The sequence below is a fragment of the Gordionus sp. m RMFG-2023 genome, chromosome 1 (genome assembly GCF_954871325.1).
Source record: "Gordionus sp. m RMFG-2023 chromosome 1, tfGorSpeb1-WG-v2, whole genome shotgun sequence".
Taxonomy (NCBI): domain Eukaryota; kingdom Metazoa; phylum Nematomorpha; class Gordioida; order Chordodea; family Parachordodidae; genus Gordionus; species Gordionus sp. m RMFG-2023.
In genome coordinates this window covers 47,557,527-47,579,179 of record NC_088775.1, presented here as the reverse complement: position 1 = coordinate 47,579,179, position 21,653 = coordinate 47,557,527, and the positions used below count along the sequence as shown (strand labels likewise).

The following is a 21,653-nucleotide window of genomic DNA, read 5'->3' as shown; positions in this document are numbered from 1 at the left end:
CAATTAAGTATAGGAAATTGAAAAAGTTGATAGCTGCTCTTCTAACACTTGCAACTCTTCCCCTTTCTCTCAATTCTCTAAGTATTAGATACACACTATTCAAGCTGCAAATATGAGCGATGCATAGCAGCTGTTAATTCATCTCACAAATAAGGAATTAAACTGAAGCATATTTTAATTCTAAATAAACTTTTATAAAAAAAATATGGAAATAACATATAATATTAGTTAAATTAAAATTAATAATCATCCTTATAATATAATTTTAGTATTACCTGTATTTGAATTTGTAGAAAAAATTATCAAAAATAAGAAATGTCGGATTAATTAATTGAGTTTATCTAAATAACAATTATTTTTAATTCATATAATTTTAATTATGTAGAACTAAATATTTTTTATAATATAATTTTATTTAAAATTAAATAATTTTTATAATTTTAAATTTGCATTAAAAACGAGTAGATTATATTTTAAGACAAAAAGTATCTGAAATGTATCGATTCATTACAAACACGTATGAAATGTATTGCTATAAGACTGCAATATATTAAAAAGTTTGAAGTATCAACGTGCCATTCTATACAAATATCGCGATACTTCACTCTGTTATTTCTAATTAATTTTTATATGATTAACAATTTAAATATTTTCTTACCGATACCTTTTAAAACAGATTTGATTGATATTGATAAACGATTAGGCTTTGCAAAAAACTTGGATAAAAAAAGTAGTTCACAAACGGAAATTGAAAGAAAATATTTTCCTCAAACGTGGCTATTTGAGACGCGTAAATTAAAGTAACAAATATAAGTATTTTATGTAATTCAATGTAACAAAAATATGTTAGTCAAGAAGGCAATTTTATTGGAAGTTATAATGTTCCCAGCAGTATAACGACGTGGATAATTAAAACATTTATGGTTTCAAAAGATGCATCTCTTTGTTTTGTGGACGATATCAATTTTAGAAGCTTTAAATCTGTTTTTTTAACTTACAACTTACCTAGCAGAGTCAAGTTAGGAGAACAGATTTTACTTCAAATAATTGCGAATAATTATGGGAAGTCCGATATAAATGTATTCATTTTCAATATACATATATATACTATATATTATACAATAAATATTTCAATATTAAAAATATTTCTTTAACCCTCTAAACATTTTGATATAATTTTGGAATCACTTAATTTAATATCAAATACGCTGTTTTTATTTTGAAACCACTTTTATAAATTGAATCATATATAAATACTATATATGTATGTAATTAATATTTTTACAATATTAAATAATGCATTTTAAAGGGTTAACCAGGATTTTGCGAAGGGGGAATGGGTACTATTAGGTAAGGTTTCCCCTATAAATTTTAATCGAGGTATGTCTACTTATTGACCTTCAGTGGATTACAATTTTTAAAAAAAATAATCTTAAATTTTTTTCTCGAAATTTTGAATTGTAATTTTATTTTAAAAAATATTAACTTTAACTTATTATATCTCTTTTTAACTTATTGTTTATAGTGGGATATTTTATACATTTTGGGGAGAAGAGGATAGGGGGTAAAGAGAGCGTAGGGGACTTTTTTTCATTAGCTTAATGATATTCATGATAAATTTCTGAAGAGGGGGGGGGGAATAGAGTGGCTACGTATTCTTGTGCAAAGCGTTGAATTTATGTTAGTTCTTTTATGAGTTCATCTTGAAAATTCGATAACATTGTAAAATATCTGTATATAGAAAAAATAACATTTTTTTGAATGGCAACTCTTAGGTGCGTTAGTTAAGGAAAATGACAGGCTCAAAAGGTTAGATAGATATTGGTTAGGGATAATATTTATTAAATAAAATTTAGACGTATTTAGAAATTTAAAAGTCATCACGGGCTAGCCCAAACTAGCCTTTGGAATTTTTTTTATCAATTTTGTACAAATTGTCCGACCCAATCCATAATAATTTTTTATGAAGGAAAATTATATAAATTTTTCTAATTATCAGCTTTAAAACAAGGGTTTTGCCGATCAATTTTTTAAACGATTTGATATTTTCGATATTACTACAACACCGATCCAATAACCGATGCCAATCCGATATTTAAATTGATTTTATTTACTATGTATATTTAAATGAATGTCATAAAATTAATATTTTCTTTTCAAAAAAAACTTTCACAAATTATTAAGTGTATTTTTTATATTCTCAAAAAGTTAATCACATTTAAAATACGGATAATGTTAAACAGCTCTATTTTTTTAATAATTACCTAAATCTTGTTTTTGGACAATAGATAAATATTTTTTCCAACTGTGGGCAAAGTTTTCAAGCCCTAGATAATTTAGCTAAAATCTTAAGTTAGCCGTCTAAATCTAGCTTAATGTGACTCGTTAGATATTTTCAAATAATCTTCTGGTTGTAGATATAACCAAAAAAAATTAAATTTTTAACTATCTATTTTTTAAAGTAATTCAATTTTTTTAAACATTACAAATAAATTGAATTTTGGTTCATGTTATGAATTTATTTTATTATGGAATTATACAGTCATTACGAAAATATTAGTTCTGATCCAATCTTATATTGAATATCGGCACATCCCTATTAAAAATATTTCTAAATCTATTATCAGTCATTAGCCTATTTTTGAAGCAAATAAAATATATCTATAATTTCTCATCCAGAAAAGATCAGTATTTTTGCCACCTTTAAAAGTAAAAATAATTTTTACCTAACATTGTAATTTACCATAAAATTTTATAAATAAAGAAGTTTCATTCTTACATCAGACAGAGGGAATATAGTAGGATGCTAGGAAAAATGTAGATTTTAATAATCTTATCAATAATAATGCATATAATTCTTATTTCTTATTTATTTATAATATAGTTTATATTAAAAATAAATAAGAAATATTTTTTGAAATGTCTTGTAATTTTTTTGAGTTGCTCATAGTTAAATTATAAATTTATATCAAGAGTTAGGATCAGACGGTCTTGTCTGATCTGTACCCTTGATAAGCTTTAACTAGAGCTATAAAAAGATAAGACTGGAACCAGACAAAAATGAAAGGACCGGACAGGTCTGGTTACCGATTTTAATGACAGTGAAAACTTATTGAACCTATTAAAAATGTCTTTACGGTTTAAATTTATAATATAGATCAATATTGGTATGTTCGTAGTAGATGGACTCTGTTCGGAAGTTTTACCAGGTCATAAAATAAACAAAAAAGATTTTATAGCAGCAAATAACTCGAAATCTTTTATATTCCCAATTCTGCCATTAACCAATGGAATTTTCCCAATTAAGGTGGAAATTAGTTCAAAAAATATAATATTGGATTCCGTAATCAAAAATCTAGTTGTCACAGTAATTATATTACATTGTCATAATTATATTAATTAAATAAATATTTAATAACCCTAATTTCTGATATTATGTAAATTCCTAAACTTATATATATCATGGATGCCTGCAGGACGGGAAAAGCGGTAGCGCTTACTCCCCTTTCCATAAAATTATTAAGCAAATAGTATATTTATATTGTAATTTTAAGAATTTTACAAATATTTGAAAATATAAGTACATTTACATTTTTGTAATCCTTGAAATTTTAGTAAATTCTAAATACTTAATATATTTTATCATTTGCATTTAATTTAAATGTATGTTATTTTATTAGGCTAATATAATTTATTTATAGGATGATGAGGGTGATTAGAGGTCTGCAAATGGAAAAATTTTCAGGCCTGGCCCGATTGAAATTTAGCTTTTGCCAAGTCCGACCAAATTTTTACCCTGCCCGTTTCTAATTTTTTATTAAGGTAGCCCGGCCCGGTTTGTTTAAATACAAGACCTAACTAGAAATATATGTAGAGGTGAACACCAAAATAAACAATTTGTGGTTAAATTGTAAACATTAAACTTTATGGTTTATTACTTCTATGAAATTTCAGAATTCATCAATAATCCAGCCAAATAATTTATTTGCCTATCCCGTTCATTTTCATACCCGGCCCGGCATAAATAAATTCTAATGGTGATTAATTAATTGAAAGGTATTTTTTAGGTTGAGAAGGTTTTCAATTGGATTTAACGTACATTTTTCAAATTTTTCCCAAATAAATAATGTTTGTTTTAGATATTAGATTATTTTTAATTACCATGGTAAATTTAAAACTATATTTTAAATAAAATCATGAAATTGTATAGTTTCAAATTATTTTTTAACGAAAAATTGCAATACAGCCTTTTGAATATTTTTATAAAAATCCCCCCCCCCCCCGACCAGGTTATATATCATATAAATAGATGCCTATAAACTCTATATGCGAAATAAGGAGTTTGTATAAATATCAGTGTTTCTTTTTAACACTAGATAAATTAGTTTTAAATTGTAATTAACCTTTAATTATTGAAATTGATAAAAAAAAAATTATGAATCAGATTATTAATATTTTTTAGTATTTGACACGAAATAATTGCATTAATTAAAAGAATTCTACTATTATTATTTAAAAGTGCAAAATAATTTCCTATGCTGATATATTCATGGTCCTTTCCTTCGTGATATTGTCTATGCAATAGCAAACTTTGGAATAATTTTTTTCATAATTGTTTTTCGGTCTTATATTGAAAACTTTTTTTGACTTATTTTTAGTTTTGTTTCATTTTTTTTCTATGGATAATTTCCATTTTATTTTTACACGTTACCCATATTTTATATATAAAAAAAAAATTTTTACGATTTTGAGTTCATAGTACCTTTATTTTTTCCTATAGTAAATTATGTTTAACTTTTTTAAAAATATTTTATTAATTAACATGAAATATAAGTAGTATGCCAGCTTTTACATCTGATGTCACATATGTTTAACTCTTCATAGCCCAGATAAAAAAAATTAACGCAATAGACAAGATGGGGTCAATACGAATTCCAAATTCACATTTTCTCTAAAAATTTACTTATTTCGATTATGTAATAATAGTAAGCGCCTAACTCCATATGCTGTATCAGAGCAACACTTGGTTCTCTCAAAAACGCAACAGACTGAGGAAAAAAATATTAAAGGAAATAAGTATGAAAAGGAGCCTCTAAGATTTTTGGGCAGAAAATATAAAATAACTGTTAGATATTCACATTTCCACTTCTCAAAAAATTGAAAATAACAATTTTTTTCTTCAGGTTTTTAGCTTTATAGTTTCAAAATAATGTGTTAAAATTTTTTTTTAGTAGGTAAATAAAATGATTTATGGAATTTTTTTTGACACCGATAATCAGGTGGGGTCAATAGTACCTTAGGCGCCAAAAAATAGAAACTATTCAATGAGATGAAAAATAATTTTGACAATTAAAGTTTCTGAAAAATCTGCATGATAATCCCTAAGAATTTCAAATTTTAGTCATGTTTGGAGTTTAAATAAAATGCATATTATATACTTATTTGTTATATTATATTCATTGTTATTCTCAATATATTAGGTCTCTCATTTTACAAGTTAAGTTACAATATGCAAGATTAAGAAATATTCCATGCTTCATTTAATATTATTTATTTAGACGCATATAAAATTATTTCGAAATCATAAATTCAATAATTGATTGTCATATGGGATATCTTGGTTGATTTTTATTTTTCGTTAAATATTTATTTTAGATTATAAAATGCTTTAAATAATTTATATAATGTAAATTTGAATATGGTGAAGGCTAACAATAACAAAAAGATGTAACAATTTAAATTAAGAGAAAAATATTTTTAATTTGAAAATAAAAAATTTTTATTTACACGTAAGCATCAGTTTTGTTTTCATTTGGGTTGAAACGATGGCGCTTCAATAGTGAGTATGCCCATATTTGAAAGAGAAGACCTCAATTGATCGGGTTCAACATGGGCCGGAATAACGTATTCCCGACTAAATTCCCGAACTATGGAGCCCTTTTCGGGCGAATTTTCCATGTGTTTGGCTTCGATCCGCAAACTACCGCCTAGGACTTTAACCTTAATCTCTTCCGGTACGTAATCCTTCATGTCAAAAGTGAGCTTAAATCCTGGGGTGTCAAGGATAGGTTCCTCCTGCCTGTGGTATGCAAAGACATCAGGGATTACATCTATAGGTTCTGCCATAGATGGAGGGAGAACCGTTTCAATGGTCAGAATGCCTTCTTTTGAGAGTAGCGAGGTTATAGAGTCTAGATTCACGTCTCGAGGGATAGTGTACTCACGATTGAATTCTCGAGATATCATGCCACCCGAATCTTTATTATCGCGCCGAGCTCGGATACGCAAGAGAGAGTCATCTCGCACGTCTATTTTGATTTGATCGGCTGAGTAACCTTTCATATCTACGGTCAATTTGAAAGGCTCTACCCCGGAACGGGGGGCCATAGCTGATAAAATATTGGGTGGTCGTCCAATATAAGGGTTTCCACTCGTCCAGGAATACTTGCGGCGTGGAAGAAGAATATCTTCTTCGGGTAGAATTATCTTATGCCCGTCTTCTGAATTGTTGTTAAAGAATGAGTTTGAAGTGGCACTGAAAGAACGAGAAGTGGAACTACTAAATTTATCAGGAGAAGCTATGGGGTGCCGAGAGTCTATTCCATCATATTGAATCAAAACGGGTGCCTCTAGATTCATAATGCCACGGGCATCAATCCGTGACACTAAGGCATCCGTATCAACGTTTGGCGGTATTGTAAATTCGCGATGAAATTCTTTTTGAATGTTTCCACCTGTTTCTGTCTTGGCGTCTAGCCGACCTTCCACCCTCAACACCTTGCCATCCACAATTTTAACACGAATATCTTGTGGCTTGAAGTCTTTCATATTGAGAGTAACCTGGTAGAGCTTACGTCCGGAAGAGCTTTCCACAATTCTGTGACTCTCATCCGTTGCCACACCAGACATTCCCGTACTTGCCATAGTCCCAAATGGTGTGTGGAATGAGTCATTCATCATCGTGGAGGTCATGGTTCTAGGGTTGTTTGTAAAAGGGATATCTTCTCGGGTAGGGGTCCTATTTGCTGTCGTGGAACGTTTAAATTCATCAAAATTTTTTCGAAAATTTTGAACCTCGCGCTCAAAATTGTCTACGGGGGTTGGGGCTACTTGCTGCTTTATTGTTTCAAACCGACCTGGCATAGTGGAATAACACGAGGATAGTCCACTGTTTTGAACCTCTTCCCGTTTTGTGCGTTCAAAAGAACGATGGCCTTCATCTTTATGTTTAAAGGCGTGAGAAGATTCTGAACTCGTCAAATCCTCAAAACTTTTCCTTAGCTCATTCATTTTAAAATTCATGCGGTTCAATTCTTGTGATAGAATCTTTTCATTGCTTTCTCTTCGTTTATCACTCCCAAAATCGCTTTGAGGATTCACATTTATTGGGATAGTTAAAGTTGAGGTATGCTTTTTGATGCGAGGAGTAGTGGATGATTCCGGAATGGACATATGTTAATTTTACTTTAGGTTGATCAGCAGTTGAATTTAATTAGGATTTTTTCAAATATTCTAAAATTGATTTAAAACAAATAATTTTAGTATTGTTACAATTTAATATTAAAACGTACCAATCACTGATTAATATTCGAGCATTCAATGGCTCTTGATAAATTAAACATATTGCGATTTAATTTAAAAAATATTTAGCAAATGTTTTAAAAATGTAAGTAAAAATAAATAAAAAAAACATTTTATTTTCGTAATATTTGTTTAAAAGAGTAATAAAAAAATAAAATATTTAAGAAAATAAATAATCAAAAAATATCTTTGTAATATTCGTAAAATTTTTTTCTTCTAGAAAATTCGCCATACTTATTTGTAAGATGCCTTGAAGCTGTTTTGCATATATCTGATACCAATTAGATGAAAAAAAAATTAATACAAAATATTTTATAATTAAATCTTTTTCAACAAGAAAAAATGACATGTACCGAATAAAATACAAGTTAAAAATGTTTGTATACACTGTGAGATGCAGAGGGAGTTAAAAATATCCATCTTTATCTTTTTCATTAATTATTCTTCCAAATTTAAAAAGATTGCTAAACTTTTTCATTATTTAAAAAATGTAGTAAATTGTTTTATATAAAAAAAAACATTATTTTAATATAATGATGTTAACGTAAATAATTTGGGTAGCATTTAAAAGAAAAAATATAACAATTCATTCTACGGTGAACATTCAACCACTATCAGAATGTAAAAGCGTAAACCCCCTATAGAATAGATAATTATTAATTACAGAGATGAGCTGATACTCATTAGATAGAATCGGATTGGCATCATTGATACATTTATATATTTTATATAGGGGATAAATTCATATATCTAAATAAATCAACGATATTAAAAGTTGTTAAGAAAATTTTAAACTTACTAGACAAGCAATAGCTTCGCTAGTATCATGCGCATAATTTTAGAAGTAAACCTTTGATATTTATTTAGAATTTTAGAGAAAATAAGATTTTTTGGATGGAAATAAATTGTTCGTATAAAATATAGAGTGACTGCAAAACACTAACCTATTCGGGGAAAAAAGTAACCCTTTTTATCATTCTTTCTTTTTGAAAAAAGAAAGGCTTCTCGAAGACGTTAGAATTTGGTAGGGCATGACTTAAGGAACCTATACCTTGAAGTGACCCTTCCCATGTTTCACCTTTCTATTCCAGGTGTAGAATTGCATTTAGTATGAGTTTTTTTGTCTTACTAAACAATCACCATACCCCTAACCCTTGAAGATAAAAAATGTTTTCATTTTCAACGTAACCAATCCATCTTGTTATGATATCATATTTTTCACAGATGTCACAATTCCATTTAACTACTTTATCGGGTCTGATTTGTTAAAATGCAATAAAAAATTAATTTTTTATATTCAATATTTTTTTAAATAAAACAAATAGTCAGATACTCAGAGAAATATTTGTTATTTTTATTGAAAATTTGTAAATGTAAACAATTATGAACGGAGCCGTGAACCCAAATCCTGATCCAGAACCCTTCGAACCCTCAATATTTTACTGAACCCAAATTTTAACCCTTTTATAAAATTTAGGGTTCATGGTTCATAACTTTTTTTTAAAATATTAAATTTTTATTTATTTTAAAAAATATATATACAAAAATTAAATATAAAAAAACATGCAAATTTATTTTATGTGATATGTGAATTTAAGCGTATATGCCCTCTAGTTGTGGATACAACAGAGCTAAGCTAGGTATTTTTGTTACGCAACTTTAAGTTAAAACTAAGTTTGAGATGTGAGAGCCTTGAGTATCCAAAAATTCCTATCTTGGAGTACATACTGAAGAATATCAACTCGTCTTCGGGTTATTTAAGGTATTTCGCTTTTACTTTAAATAGTTTCATGATCGATCTCTAATTATTATTTAGTATTATAAATTGTTTCATGTTCATGCCCAGCTCCATTATATCTTTCGTCGTTTTATACAACTACAGCTTTTTTTATAATTGTTGTAGGCTTATTGAAAGAACATAACCACGTGATCGAATCATGGCCTAAATTAGGGTTAGCGTTTTTTATAATATGAGCCAGGAGTTGAATTCGCCTTTTCTTTAGGGACATCTGTATTGGGCAATGTTTGGATATTTCCCATATTCTCTCGTTCGAGACCGTTCTCAGGTAAAAGATTCCATTAATTATTCTTAGGCAGTTATTGATAAATGATTGTACTCCTTGTCTCCTTTCATTTAATTCCTAAATATCACCTCGATAGAGGTAAATAGGGATGATAGTAGAGTTAAATATCCTCAGTCTCGTGAATACCAAGATCTCCCTAGTTTTTTATAGTTTGAAGTATTTATAGAATACCCCTATAGCCTAATCTTCAGTTCCTTCTTACAACTATCTTTATTATCTAGCGTGTTATTTAAATATTTTATTTTCTGGACTATGTTTATAGTTTGTGTATCAATCGTCAGGTTGTGAATGATAGGAGCATGGGGTGACGGAAGGATTGCCGTTTTGTTGAAATTTATTTCTTCCCCAACTTTTTTGCTAAAATGCTTGAGGATGGAGATTTCTTGGTTATTTTCGTTAGAATAACAATATCATCGGGGCAGGATATTAATCTATATTCTAGATAACGACTGCCGTTTTGTCCAAGCTCCAATAAGTTAGCCGTTCCTAAGGTATCTTTAATAACCCTATTTATCACAATATTAGATAGTAAAGGGAAGAGGGTGCATCTTACAAAGGGTATATTTTATTATTTATCTTAAAGCATCCCAGTAGTTCTCGTAATAATTCTTTAATATTTTTATGATATTTATCTCTATCCCGCATTCCTCTAAGATCTCCCGCATAGCCTTGTGGGTTTGTTGTCACACGTTCTCTTAAAATCTACAAACGTGAAGAAAGACTTCTGTATTATTATTTTTAAAGCGAGGATTGGCTCCCATATTTTCCCCCTGTCTGTAAGCGCATATATATTTTGAAAATAAATGTGGTAAGGATGAGATGATCCGATTTTTAACAATACCATCGAGGTTAGCGCCACTGCTCAGTAGTCACTGAAATTAGACGGAATATCATTTTTGGCCAAATTACAGATAATGACGTGTTCCATTCTACAGGGTTTTATCTGTTTCCCAAAAGCAGCTCTAAGGTGCTCTGCTTGGATGTTATCTGATTCCGGGATTTGTTCTTCCTTGATTTTTTTTTACCACATGTAGATCTTCAGGGAGAAACCAGGAGAGGAGGGCATTGTTGCATAACTTCCCCTTCCAACGATTGTTGGTGTTCTAAAATAGAAGATGTTCATATAATGATCCAGCTGGTCCAGCCAAACAGCAATCAATTTATTTTGGTCAATTATCACTCTATTATTTTCCATTTTAATGCAGGACAACTTTTTAAAGCTTTACGGTTTGCAGAAATATCTTAGTTTTTTTTGTAAGCGTCTAGGACCAGGTTTTCTTTCATATTTTTATCTATTTCGTATGCTTTCTTCACCACAAAGATTCTTCTATCGCTTCTTAATAATCTTTAATCTATTTCCAGAGATCTCTATTAAGGTTTGTGTTAGATCTAAGTTCTGTGATCAGTTGAATTGTCCTTATATACATCATTCTTTCCTCACATATGTATTAGTACTCGGTTACATATCTCTACTATATCTTCTTTAAAACCCATCCAACAATCATCTATCGATTTGAGACCTGACTAAGTTACAGAGTAAGTTACCTTTCCGGATGACAGTTCTTTATCAAATTTTGTTTTTACCTCCGGGATTTGCAGATTTTTTATGTTTTTCCTACCCAATTTTACTTCAGGTGGATTTGATATATGAAACATTCTGTTTGACCATCCCCATAAATTTTTAATTTCTATCGTAACTTTAAGTACTGACCAACTTTTCATGCTGACCCCTAAGTTTACCATAATTAAGTCAGTGTTCATCGTACTTGGCTATTTCTGGATACACATATTATCTACTTTTTTTTATCTACTAACAACCTTAGAACTCCTAATTTATTCCTAATTATGTTAACATTTAGAGAGGTGATTTGTAGTTTGCCCTTAAATCCTTTTCCATTAGTGTATACTAACTTGAATATGCTAAGTTTTATATCAATACATGGAGAAGTTAGAAGGTTTCGTGAAATTAAATTTAAAGCAGATATAACTTGAACGTAATAGAAGCAAATAATTGAGGCTATAAGAAATAAATTCAGACTTGTATATAAAGATTTATGAGAAAATTAGGGGAGGTGTCAAAATTTAAATTTTTTTTATTTTCTATTTAAATACATTTTATGGTGTAAATTATCTTGCGTGGAATTCTTTTTATTATATTTTAGAGTACTCCATTTTATGTAAAAATTTTAAAATTTTACCGGCATATTTTGTAATTTTTATTAAAAAATTATATATATTTTAGGAATATTTATTTTGTTTGATGGATTATTAAATTAAAGGTAAGATCAAATAAAAGAATATAATCACAGAGTAAAATAGTTTATTAATTGCAAGTTGCAATGCACTGTCAAAGTTAGACATAAAAAATCGATATTTTAATTTTATCATCTTGATTTTGGAAGATATCATGATAAGTTGCTTATATTCTAATAATAATGTAATTTATTTTTATGATAAGGCCTAGTTTATAAAAACTGGTGTTTCTGTTTTTTTACTATATTTTATAAGTATTTATCTTTCTGAAGCACGAACCCTGAACCCGAACCTGGTTCAGAGATATTTCATTGAAGCAGAACCCAAATTTGAACCCTTTTTTTAAGGGTGGGTCACAGCCCTGATTATGAACGTTAAAAATATTGAAGATCAGGTCAGTCGTTGGTAAGGACTAGACCATGGTCTTTAATTAAAAGACAGCCCCAGACCTTGGTCATAAATAAAAGAACCGGCCCAGGGCCAGTTATTTAATTTTTTTTGTTATTTTAAAAATATTTTCTTTTTTTCTAATTTAATTCTTGTTTTATTATTTTATTAGATCTAGAAGTATTTTATGTTAACAATATCAAATCAAATATGATTAATGAATTAATACAAATTTTTAATTTAAAAGTAAAATGCTTTTCTGACAATCTTTTCGTTTTCATATATATTTTAAAATAAAACTGAACTAAAAAGTATCACAAAAATAAAGTAACTCTTCTAGAAAAATATTAAATAAAATATTAATAAAAATTTACTTAAAAAAATATGAATAGAATAGTAGAGCAAACTTAAATATTAATAAGAAACAGGTCCAAACCACGGTTAGAACTAAAAATAATGGAAAGACCTGGACTATGGTTTTAAGAAGACCGGTTCGTCAATCGGTCCCGATTTAAAGTCGATAATACCGGACCTTATTTAAAATAAAACAAGTTATGGCTTATTTTTTTTCATAATCCATTAAGAACTAAATTTGGTGTTTATCTTTCATTCATTCTCAATAGAGAATGTAAGTGGCGTAGCCAAGATTTTATCATGGGGGGGGGGGGGGGGTTTAAAAAAAACCTCTAATTTATTTTGAACACTTAATTGCTTATATTTTTGGATTTGTTAAAATTGTTTTATATTTTCATATAACAAAATTTTAGGGTTTTTATTATATATTTTACATTCCTTTATTTAATCATGTATATATTTTTATTAATTAAAATATTTTTGTTGATATTTTATATAATACAGATTTTAATATTAAAAATTATAATGTATAAAGACTCTATTAAAAAAAAAGTAATTTTTTACAATTATATAAAATATGTGTAATTCTTATGCAAATAATGGTATAAAAAAATATGATGATATTATCTTATAAATAATACTTTTTTTACAAAAAAAATTGATTATATATTAAAACTAATAAAATTTTATTGCTATTTTTTGATTTGAATTTAAAAAGAGAGATTTATTTTTCTCTGAGATTTTGCTAATTCATCTAGAATCAAATTTTTATCTAAAAATATCCTTATAAATATTCAATAGGGCTAATCCATTTAAACGTTTTTCACCGGTTGTGTTTCTTAAATAGGTTTTTAACCTTTTTAAAGTTGAAAAAGATCTTTCATTAGTGCAGGTACTAATTGGCAAGGTAGCTAGAATAATTTTTTGATAATAGGCAGGGAATCTAAAATGCAATTACACATGGAAAGGGCCTGCAGAGCATTTTTTGGTCTCAAAGAATACCCTATTCTGTCGAGATTTTTATACCAAAATTCGACATCACAAAGTAACTTATCATATGAACCTACTAAATCATCAGCATAAAACTCTGAGATTTTTTTAATATCCTCTCGTGTTTCATGTGTAATCAACAGTTTAGACTCAACCGGCAAAAGAAAATAAAAGCTTTTTAAAATATAATTATGACTAATAAATCTTTTTTTTAATTGAAATATAAATGTATCAATAAGGGGAATAAAAATGTTTATTTTATAAAAATCCTCAATAGTAGCATCAATATTTGATCGATTAGATTGTAAACACATTGAATTGAAATTAAAAACTGTGGCTTAATAATAGCCTGCAAAAGATTTTCGGCATCTGCTGAATCTTTTTCCTTGCTTGATATATAAAATTCTAGTGCTGCAAAGACAACATCATAATGTTCAATAAAGAGTTTCACCGACTCTTGTCTTTCGATGAATCTGGTCGGACAAAATCTTTTTAGTTTTTTTTATGATTTTTTGAGTCAATATAATGATACGTTTGAATAAATAACTCCCTTTTTTTGGGTGGTGTGAAATAGCTGCAAACCAAAAATAAATATAAAAATAATCAAATGTGTATATCTATTATTATTTAGAATAAATTTAAAACATAAAAATCAAGCTTTATTAAAAATTTATTAAATTAAAATTTAAAAATAAAAAAAAATTTTTTTTTTTCATTTTTCATGGGGAGGGGGGGGGTTGAACCCCCAAAACCTTCCCCATGCCTACGCCACTGGAGAATGAGTTATCATAAGCTGTTGTTCTTTAAAGGCAATATGATACCTTTTCTCATACATAATATTTTTATTCAGCCGCTAATAATCCTTTTGCGATATACATTTTGTTAAGGTTTAATAAAGGATCTGGGTGTCATTTTATCAAAATAATTTAAGTCAAGGGGGGGGGGGGATGTATTAAGATAAGATACTAAGTTGTAATCATCGCCAATGAATTTTTCTAAAAATCGTTGAAAAAAAAACAATTATTCATTGAATTTTGGATGTCTTATAAATTCTATTAAAGTTATTTGTTGACTATTTGCTTTTGATGGTTAGGTAAAAATTTTTAAAGAATTATTATATATTGTTAACATATAAGTATATTTTCTCTAAAAAAATATAAAGAACAAAAAGTTAATATTTAAACATATTTTTATTTTTTATGTTTTCGGAAATTATTGGTGGCTTGATTGATTACACAAGCAGCGCTTGTTGCTCCAACCTTAAAATGCCACTCCACCCCGTCACGAATTTTTTTATATATTAAAAAATACATGGCATATGCCCAAACCGGTCTGTAAAATTTTTTTTTTACGAGTTGCTCGCGGCCCGTATTTTTTTCTAAAGATCAAAAAAAATTAAAATAAAGTCAAATTCTTTTATTTAATTTATGAAAAAATTAAATTCTTTTGAGTTTAAATTCAATTCCAGCTCAGCACGGCATATCAAAATATTTTTGGACTAGTTTCCCGGCAAGTAGAAAATTTTCACTATCCTACAGATCTCTAATATCTTGTTAAAATTAGCTAGAGGCTAGCTATTTTAAAAACTAGCTAGAAACTTATATAGTTTACAAAGTACCTTAAGGTTCAGTTAGCTTGCCTACCCAGAGGCTTACTTAGTTTACAAACTAGCTAACTAGCATATAATATGCAAGCTATCTAGAGGTTTGGCTAATTTACAAACTATCTTAGATTACAAGCCAGATAACAAAAACCTGCGAGGTTCCAATTGTACTACCCAGACTGGGTTTGTAAAAAAAATTTTGGCCCAGCCCCTGAACGGAAATTTTTCTTAAGGATGTTTAAAAAAATATTGAGCCCGAAAAAATTTACCAATTCGTATTTTAGGTTCATTTTTCAACTAATATGAAATCATTTAATATCTAATATTTTAAAAATTCTCTTCTTTATTATAAAATAATGATTATTTTCCATATAATACCAAAGAATGTACATTTGCGTTCATTTTTGGCGAAATCTATTTATTTTGTAATGTTGTATGTTTTATTGGCTAAAAATAAAATTTGTAATAATTAATCTCTAACTAATTTATAACCTAATACAAGGACAAATTAAAACAATGTGGCTGGTTGTTATGTAAGCTATTTTCTAATCATTAATAAAATTTAATAATCTATGTAAAAAATTACCTAAAATATTATTTGGATTTGGTTATTATATTATAATTGTTTAAATAAGAAATATTTCATTATTTCCTTATAGATTATGTAATTGTGACAAAAATTATAAATTAGTTCCCTAAATGAATTTGTGAGGTATAGATAGTTTTAAAATTGAAATTAGAATGAGAAATGAATGAATTTGATATATCATTTCTTGATACAATTTTTAATTATATATGATAATATTCGATTTTAAAATATTCAGCCTGACCGGGTTGTTGAATTTATTTATTTTAGGGGCCTGCAGGTTTCTGCTATATAGGTTAGATACTTCACAACTAGATGGCTAATATAAAAACTAGCTAACTTATTTATGCTTATTTTTATCCAGGGTTTGAATATTTTGAGATTTTTTTTTGAATCACTATGTTTTTGAAAAAAGTAACCATGTGATTTATCACACATGTGACTAAAAAGCTATATATATAAATTTTGGTTCACTCCCTTTAGCGAAAAGTTCAGTCACGATTGTTCAACAAATCATAAATATGCATTCCAATGTAATGGTTGTTTATTCCAGGTTTCTGATATTAACAGTTATTTATCACCGAGAACTTAAACAATTTAAAAAATTATCACCTGTATCAAGGCTCTTAAAAGATTTGTGGATCGGTTTAAAGATTTTAACATACTATAACTGTGTGAAGGTAATCAACCAATTTTGAGTAAGAATCGAGATTTTTCATTATTTTATATAGCATTATTTGACGGTGTGACCAAAGTGAAATCTATTTTTTATCTTTATAGATATATTTGACAGAAGCAAATTTTTAAAATATTTTAATTACACGGGGTAATGAAATTTTTAGGAAAATAATTTATATTTATATATAGTTAATTTATACATTTTTAAATAATTTTTTAAATATTGGTATAGACTTTTATAATAATTATATTGTTTTTTATCATTGATTATTATATAACATTTGATTAATAAGCTAAATTGTTTTTTAATATATTGATTTATTCTTATTGTAGCAGGCGCGTACGCAGCGGGGGGGGGCAGGTGGACAAATCCCCCCCCCCTCCCCCCCAAGCCAAAAAATGCAAATGCTGGATTATATTTTTCAAAAATATTATTGTTAATACTAATTTATATTTGTTAATATTTATTCCTATCTCATATATACACATATATATATATATATTTTATTTATCACATTCATCTACTAAGTTATTTTATCAAATAATTTCGATTTCAAGTTTTCCTTGGAGTAATATTTACCTATTATTTTCAAATATTAGTGAATATTTATCTAAATTTCTAGTCAAATAATAATTATCTCTGAAACTCCTTGTTTAACAGGGAGAAAGAAATTGCAAGCTTGTCCAACGAGATCGAGTCTCCGCCACCAAGCAGAAATAGCTTTTATAGAGTTAGAAGAGCCGATTATTAATGCTATTACTAAAATATCATAATGGTTTGAAAGAAATATTTCCTCAGAAGCAAGAAAATTATTGGATTCAATACTTATTCCAAATTTATTTTCTCATTAGAATGTATTATTTAATTATACAACTATTTTATGTAATACTTTTCAAAAACATGGCATTGACTTGATTAAGAAGATGAGAATAGCAGAGAACATTTTATTAGAACTCAAGGAAATTAGAGCCAATGTTGATGAAGAATTTCATATTTTATGTTATTGTTGAGTCAAAAGCAGAGCTATACGTGTTTAAAATTTGTCCCCTTGACTTGCAGCAAGCAAGCTCATCGTCAAAACATTAATATAGGATCAGTAGAAGAGTATTATAAAACAAATGTCCTATCTCTTAGATACATTTATAAACCCAAAAAATGAATGGTTTTTAATTCATCATGCAGAACTTCCACAATAGCCTTCCCAACCTTTTTCTGATGGTGATAGAAAAAAATTAACATTTATTAAATTTTTCATGAAGATGTTAACTTATGATGCCTTATTAGCTGAATAACTATGATTAAAAGATTAAATATGGTTGATGTAGTCCCAAAAATTCTATGGATGCTTTGCATTATTTCAAACACATTTTAGATTATATTCCATATTAAAATGTTATGTATATATTAGCAACTCTTCCCATTAGTAAACTAATGAGAGAACATTCTCTTTTTTAAGAAGAATAACAGAGCCCTGCAGAGGTACCATTTGCAGGGCACCGCCCGGATTTTTTTAATAAAAATTTTCAGGCCCGGCCCGGCTTTTTTGAATTAAGGTCCTGTCCGAATTTTTCTTAAATTATATTTATTTTTGATTTTTATAGCTAATAATGGCGATTTCAAATATTTGGTTTTAAATATATAGCCCGGCTCGGATATTTTTTTTAAAAAAATTTTCAAGCCCAGCCCGGATGTTTTTTTCAAAAAAATTTTGGGCCCGTCCCGGGTATATTTAAAATAATTAAAATACGGTTCGGCCCGGGGGCAGGGCCTGCTAGTCTCTGAAAAACATACTTATGAAGTAAAACTTCTGATAGTAGATTGAATGGTTTGGATCTTTTGAATATTCCTAGGCATTTAACGCCAAGCAAGGATGAGATAATTGAAAAATTCAAAACATACAAAATACAATTATTCTTAAGAAACCTTTTGTGTAAAAATTTATATTTCCAACATATAAATTTTTTATACTTTATATATAAATTTTAAAGGCTCAAAAAATTCAAATTTCTATTTTGGGTCATTTAAGTGATTCATATAGTGGTTATATTCACTTTATATTTTATAATTCACATTTATTTTATAGTTTTTTATATTCCGGTTTATATATATAATTTTTTTATAATTCACATTAATTAAAAATTGTGTATTAGAAAAGTTATTAGTCCTAATAAATTTATGCTCAATGATATTTCTTATAAAATTTTATTATCCCCCCCCCCTCAGACCAAATTCCTGCGTACGCGCCTGTATTATAGTATTTAAACAAACAAATAAATAAACATGATAGCCATATATAAACTGTTTAGTTGTTCTACTTTATAAGTAGTGATGTTAAGGTAACTAGTTACATTTTGGCTAAAAAATAACTGTAACTAGTTATATTTTTTAAATTGTAACTAGTAACTGTAACTAGTTTTGAAATGTAACTGCCAAAAGTAACTAGTTACTTTTAAAGATATATTCAAATAATTAATTTTATTTTTATCATGTTGTGATAAATTAATTTTAAATTAAATTTATTTTTTAAATTAAATTTATTAATTTAAAATTTTGTGAAAATATCTGATTGTTATAATTTCCCGTTCAAATTTACCTTAATACCTCAAAGTGAATCCCAGACGAATGAATCATGCTTAAAACCAACATCACTTGATGTAGTTGGATTTTTTGACCTAAAGCGCCAAAATATTCTGGATAATGAACTTATAGAAAACTTTATCAAATCTAATAACAACACTTTTTCTTTATATAACGATTTTCCAAAGTTAAAATTACTCTTTATTAAATATAATGTTGTTCTAACATCAAGTGCTCCCGTAGAGCGCTTGTTCAGTCTAGGTAAGCTCATTTTTGGAGATAAACGAGCACGTCTCCTAGATAATAACTTTGAAATTAATTTGTTGTTAAAAGCAAATAAACATTTATTAGATTCTAATTTTTATGAAAAATAAATGTTTTTTTTTCAATGCAAATATATATTTTTATATTCGATGTAAATATTCAATTTTGCGATATTTTTTTATATAAATAAATTGTATATTATTTTAAATAACTGATTATACTTTGTTTATCCTAATCAATAAATAAATTATGCGCATATGATGATGTATAAAGTAAGTAACTAATTACTTTTGAAAATAACTGTAACTAATAACTAGTTACTTTTGTAAAAATGTAACTAGTAACTGTAACTAGTTATGTTTTTGCCAATGTAACTAGTAACTGTAACTAGTAATGTTTCAAAAGTAACTTTTAACATCACTATTTATAAGATAGGTATATTTTTGTGTGCAAAAAAAGGTTAATTACTCTATGAATGGGTTTTAGTTTTTTGGTGATAAAATCTTTAGAAAAATGTGATTCCCTATATAATTCTAATAAGGTTATACGTGATACGGTTCAAATTTGGTTGCAAAAATTGAAATCAAACTAATATTATTATTTTTTGCAAACTAACCCGAAACTTTTATTTTATTTGAACCTGAACTCGTTAAGATTTGGATCCCTGAACAAAAATTATTATTTAAGTTAAAAAAACATATCAGAATTTATTCTAAAAGATCTCACAAGGAAGGTTTTAACTAACCCTCCTTCCCCCTTTAAGACCCCTTAGTTTAAAATTATAATATATTCTATTATTAAAACATCAGGATCAAGTAATAATTTCTAAATATTTTCTGTCACATTCATACCAGTAGTAACTAGGGGGGGGGGATCGCAGGAATTTGAGCCCGCTGAAAAATTATAAGAGCTCTCTGAAAATTTTTTAAAAGGCAATTTAAAACTAGTGACACCACTTCACATTTATTATTAATATATAGTTTTATAAACACTTTTGCATATGAATTCATAAAGGGTTAGGGTTAGGGTTAGGGTTCAGAAAGAAAATTAAAATTTAAATATTTGATTATAGAACCTTGACGAAGAAAATACAATGACTGCTAGTTTGCCTCTATTGATGCTAAAGAAGAGCTTTGGTAGCCTACAAAAGAGAGAATCAAACCACTCAGACAAAGGTTTACATAAGATTATCACAAACAATTAAGGAGAGCTATAAAGGTGCTGCCTTTTCCAAAAACTTAAAATATATCTTATATTTTAAAAATATCATATATCAAAGACACGTATCCCAAAAAAACGTTAGATTCAAAGACTATCGATGATAAGTGTTCAATCAATATAAGTAAAAAAGCCATAAATTTATATGTTTTTTTTTTCTAATTCAAAAGAAATTTTTTAAATTATGAAATAGATTCTAACATGATTAGAAAAAAAAATCGAAAAAGTTTGAAAGAATTATAAATAGATTCTTACAGAAATCGAATACGAATTTTTTTTTTTTGAATGATTTAGAAATTCGTGATAACATATTTCTAAAGAAAAAGAATTTGTAATTATGCGATAAATGCAAGAAGAAACCCTCTCCCTCTCTTATAAGATTAAAAACACGGATATTAATTATTCATAATATAATATTTTTTATATTGTCGTGTTTACATAAAAAATTGTAATAATAAATATAAATATCTATCTATAATACCTATCTAATCTGATAATTTTAAATTATTTATTTTGTAATAGTTGGAAGCTATATCGAATAATAAATATAGCACTTATTTTTAAGAATAAATATTTCTATTAACCTAGATAAAATGAGTTTTAGGAAAAAAAAGGAAAAGCAAAATATATTCAGTTAGGCATTAACAAAAATAATTAGGTGAAAAGTTTTTGACCTGTATTAATTCAGGGGAATAGCTTTGCCTTGGGGGGGGGGGGGGGGTATGTAAAAATAAAAAATGACCAGTTTTAATTTGAAAATTTTAAATCAACACAAAAGGAATATATTTGGAAATCTATATATTTATATCTGATAAAGCCCTGTTAATTCAATTTTTTTCGGCCAAATTTTTATTAATTTTTAAGCCTAGCCCTAAATTTTTTTTATTTTTATGCCCGAATTTAAATTTTATACTTATGCTGCCAGCTCAATTCAAAAATTTTAAATAAATGAATTAAACACATTTTTAAAAAGGGAAATAACATAAAAATTACTAATTAGAGAAAGGAAATATCATTTTCCATCTTATTATTTAGATTTTTTAAACAATTTTTAAGGATCGAGCTCAGTAAAATTTT

At 27.6% G+C, this 21,653-nt stretch overlaps 2 protein-coding genes across 3 annotated transcripts in view; one reads left to right on the top strand and one right to left on the bottom strand.

Moving 5' to 3' along the window:
• The first annotated feature begins 3,265 nt into the window (after positions 1–3,265).
• LOC135926532 (uncharacterized) overlaps positions 3,266–21,653 on the top strand; it is a 45,051-nt gene continuing 26,663 nt past the window's right edge. The window contains exons 1-3 of the mRNA XM_065462446.1: positions 3,266–3,367; positions 20,431–20,533; positions 20,638–20,700. Coding sequence (XP_065318518.1) covers positions 20,452–20,533; positions 20,638–20,700 — 145 coding nt within the window. The 5' untranslated portion in view covers positions 3,266–3,367; positions 20,431–20,451. The remainder of the gene's footprint in view (positions 3,368–20,430; positions 20,534–20,637; positions 20,701–21,653) is intronic.
• Positions 5,629–20,848, bottom strand: LOC135931153 (uncharacterized). Of its 2 annotated transcripts, none has more exons than XM_065468063.1 (2): positions 20,832–20,848; positions 5,629–7,512 (listed from the first exon to the last, which is right to left on the bottom strand). In XM_065468063.1, exon 2 carries the CDS (start codon positions 7,450–7,452, stop codon positions 5,809–5,811), a length of 1,644 nt encoding a protein of 547 aa, XP_065324135.1. In that variant the 5' UTR covers positions 7,453–7,512; positions 20,832–20,848; the 3' UTR covers positions 5,629–5,808. The 2 variants fall into 2 exon arrangements, with proteins under 2 accessions (XP_065324135.1, XP_065324134.1); XM_065468062.1 differs by lacking the exon at positions 20,832–20,848 and adding an exon at positions 7,572–7,706 and having other exon boundaries at positions 5,630–7,512.

Bases quoted from the DNA above. Each gene is read 5' to 3' on its own strand.
- LOC135931153 (XM_065468063.1), bottom strand. From the start codon at position 7,452: ATGTCCATTCCGGAATCATCCACTACTCCTCGCATCAAAAAGCATACC.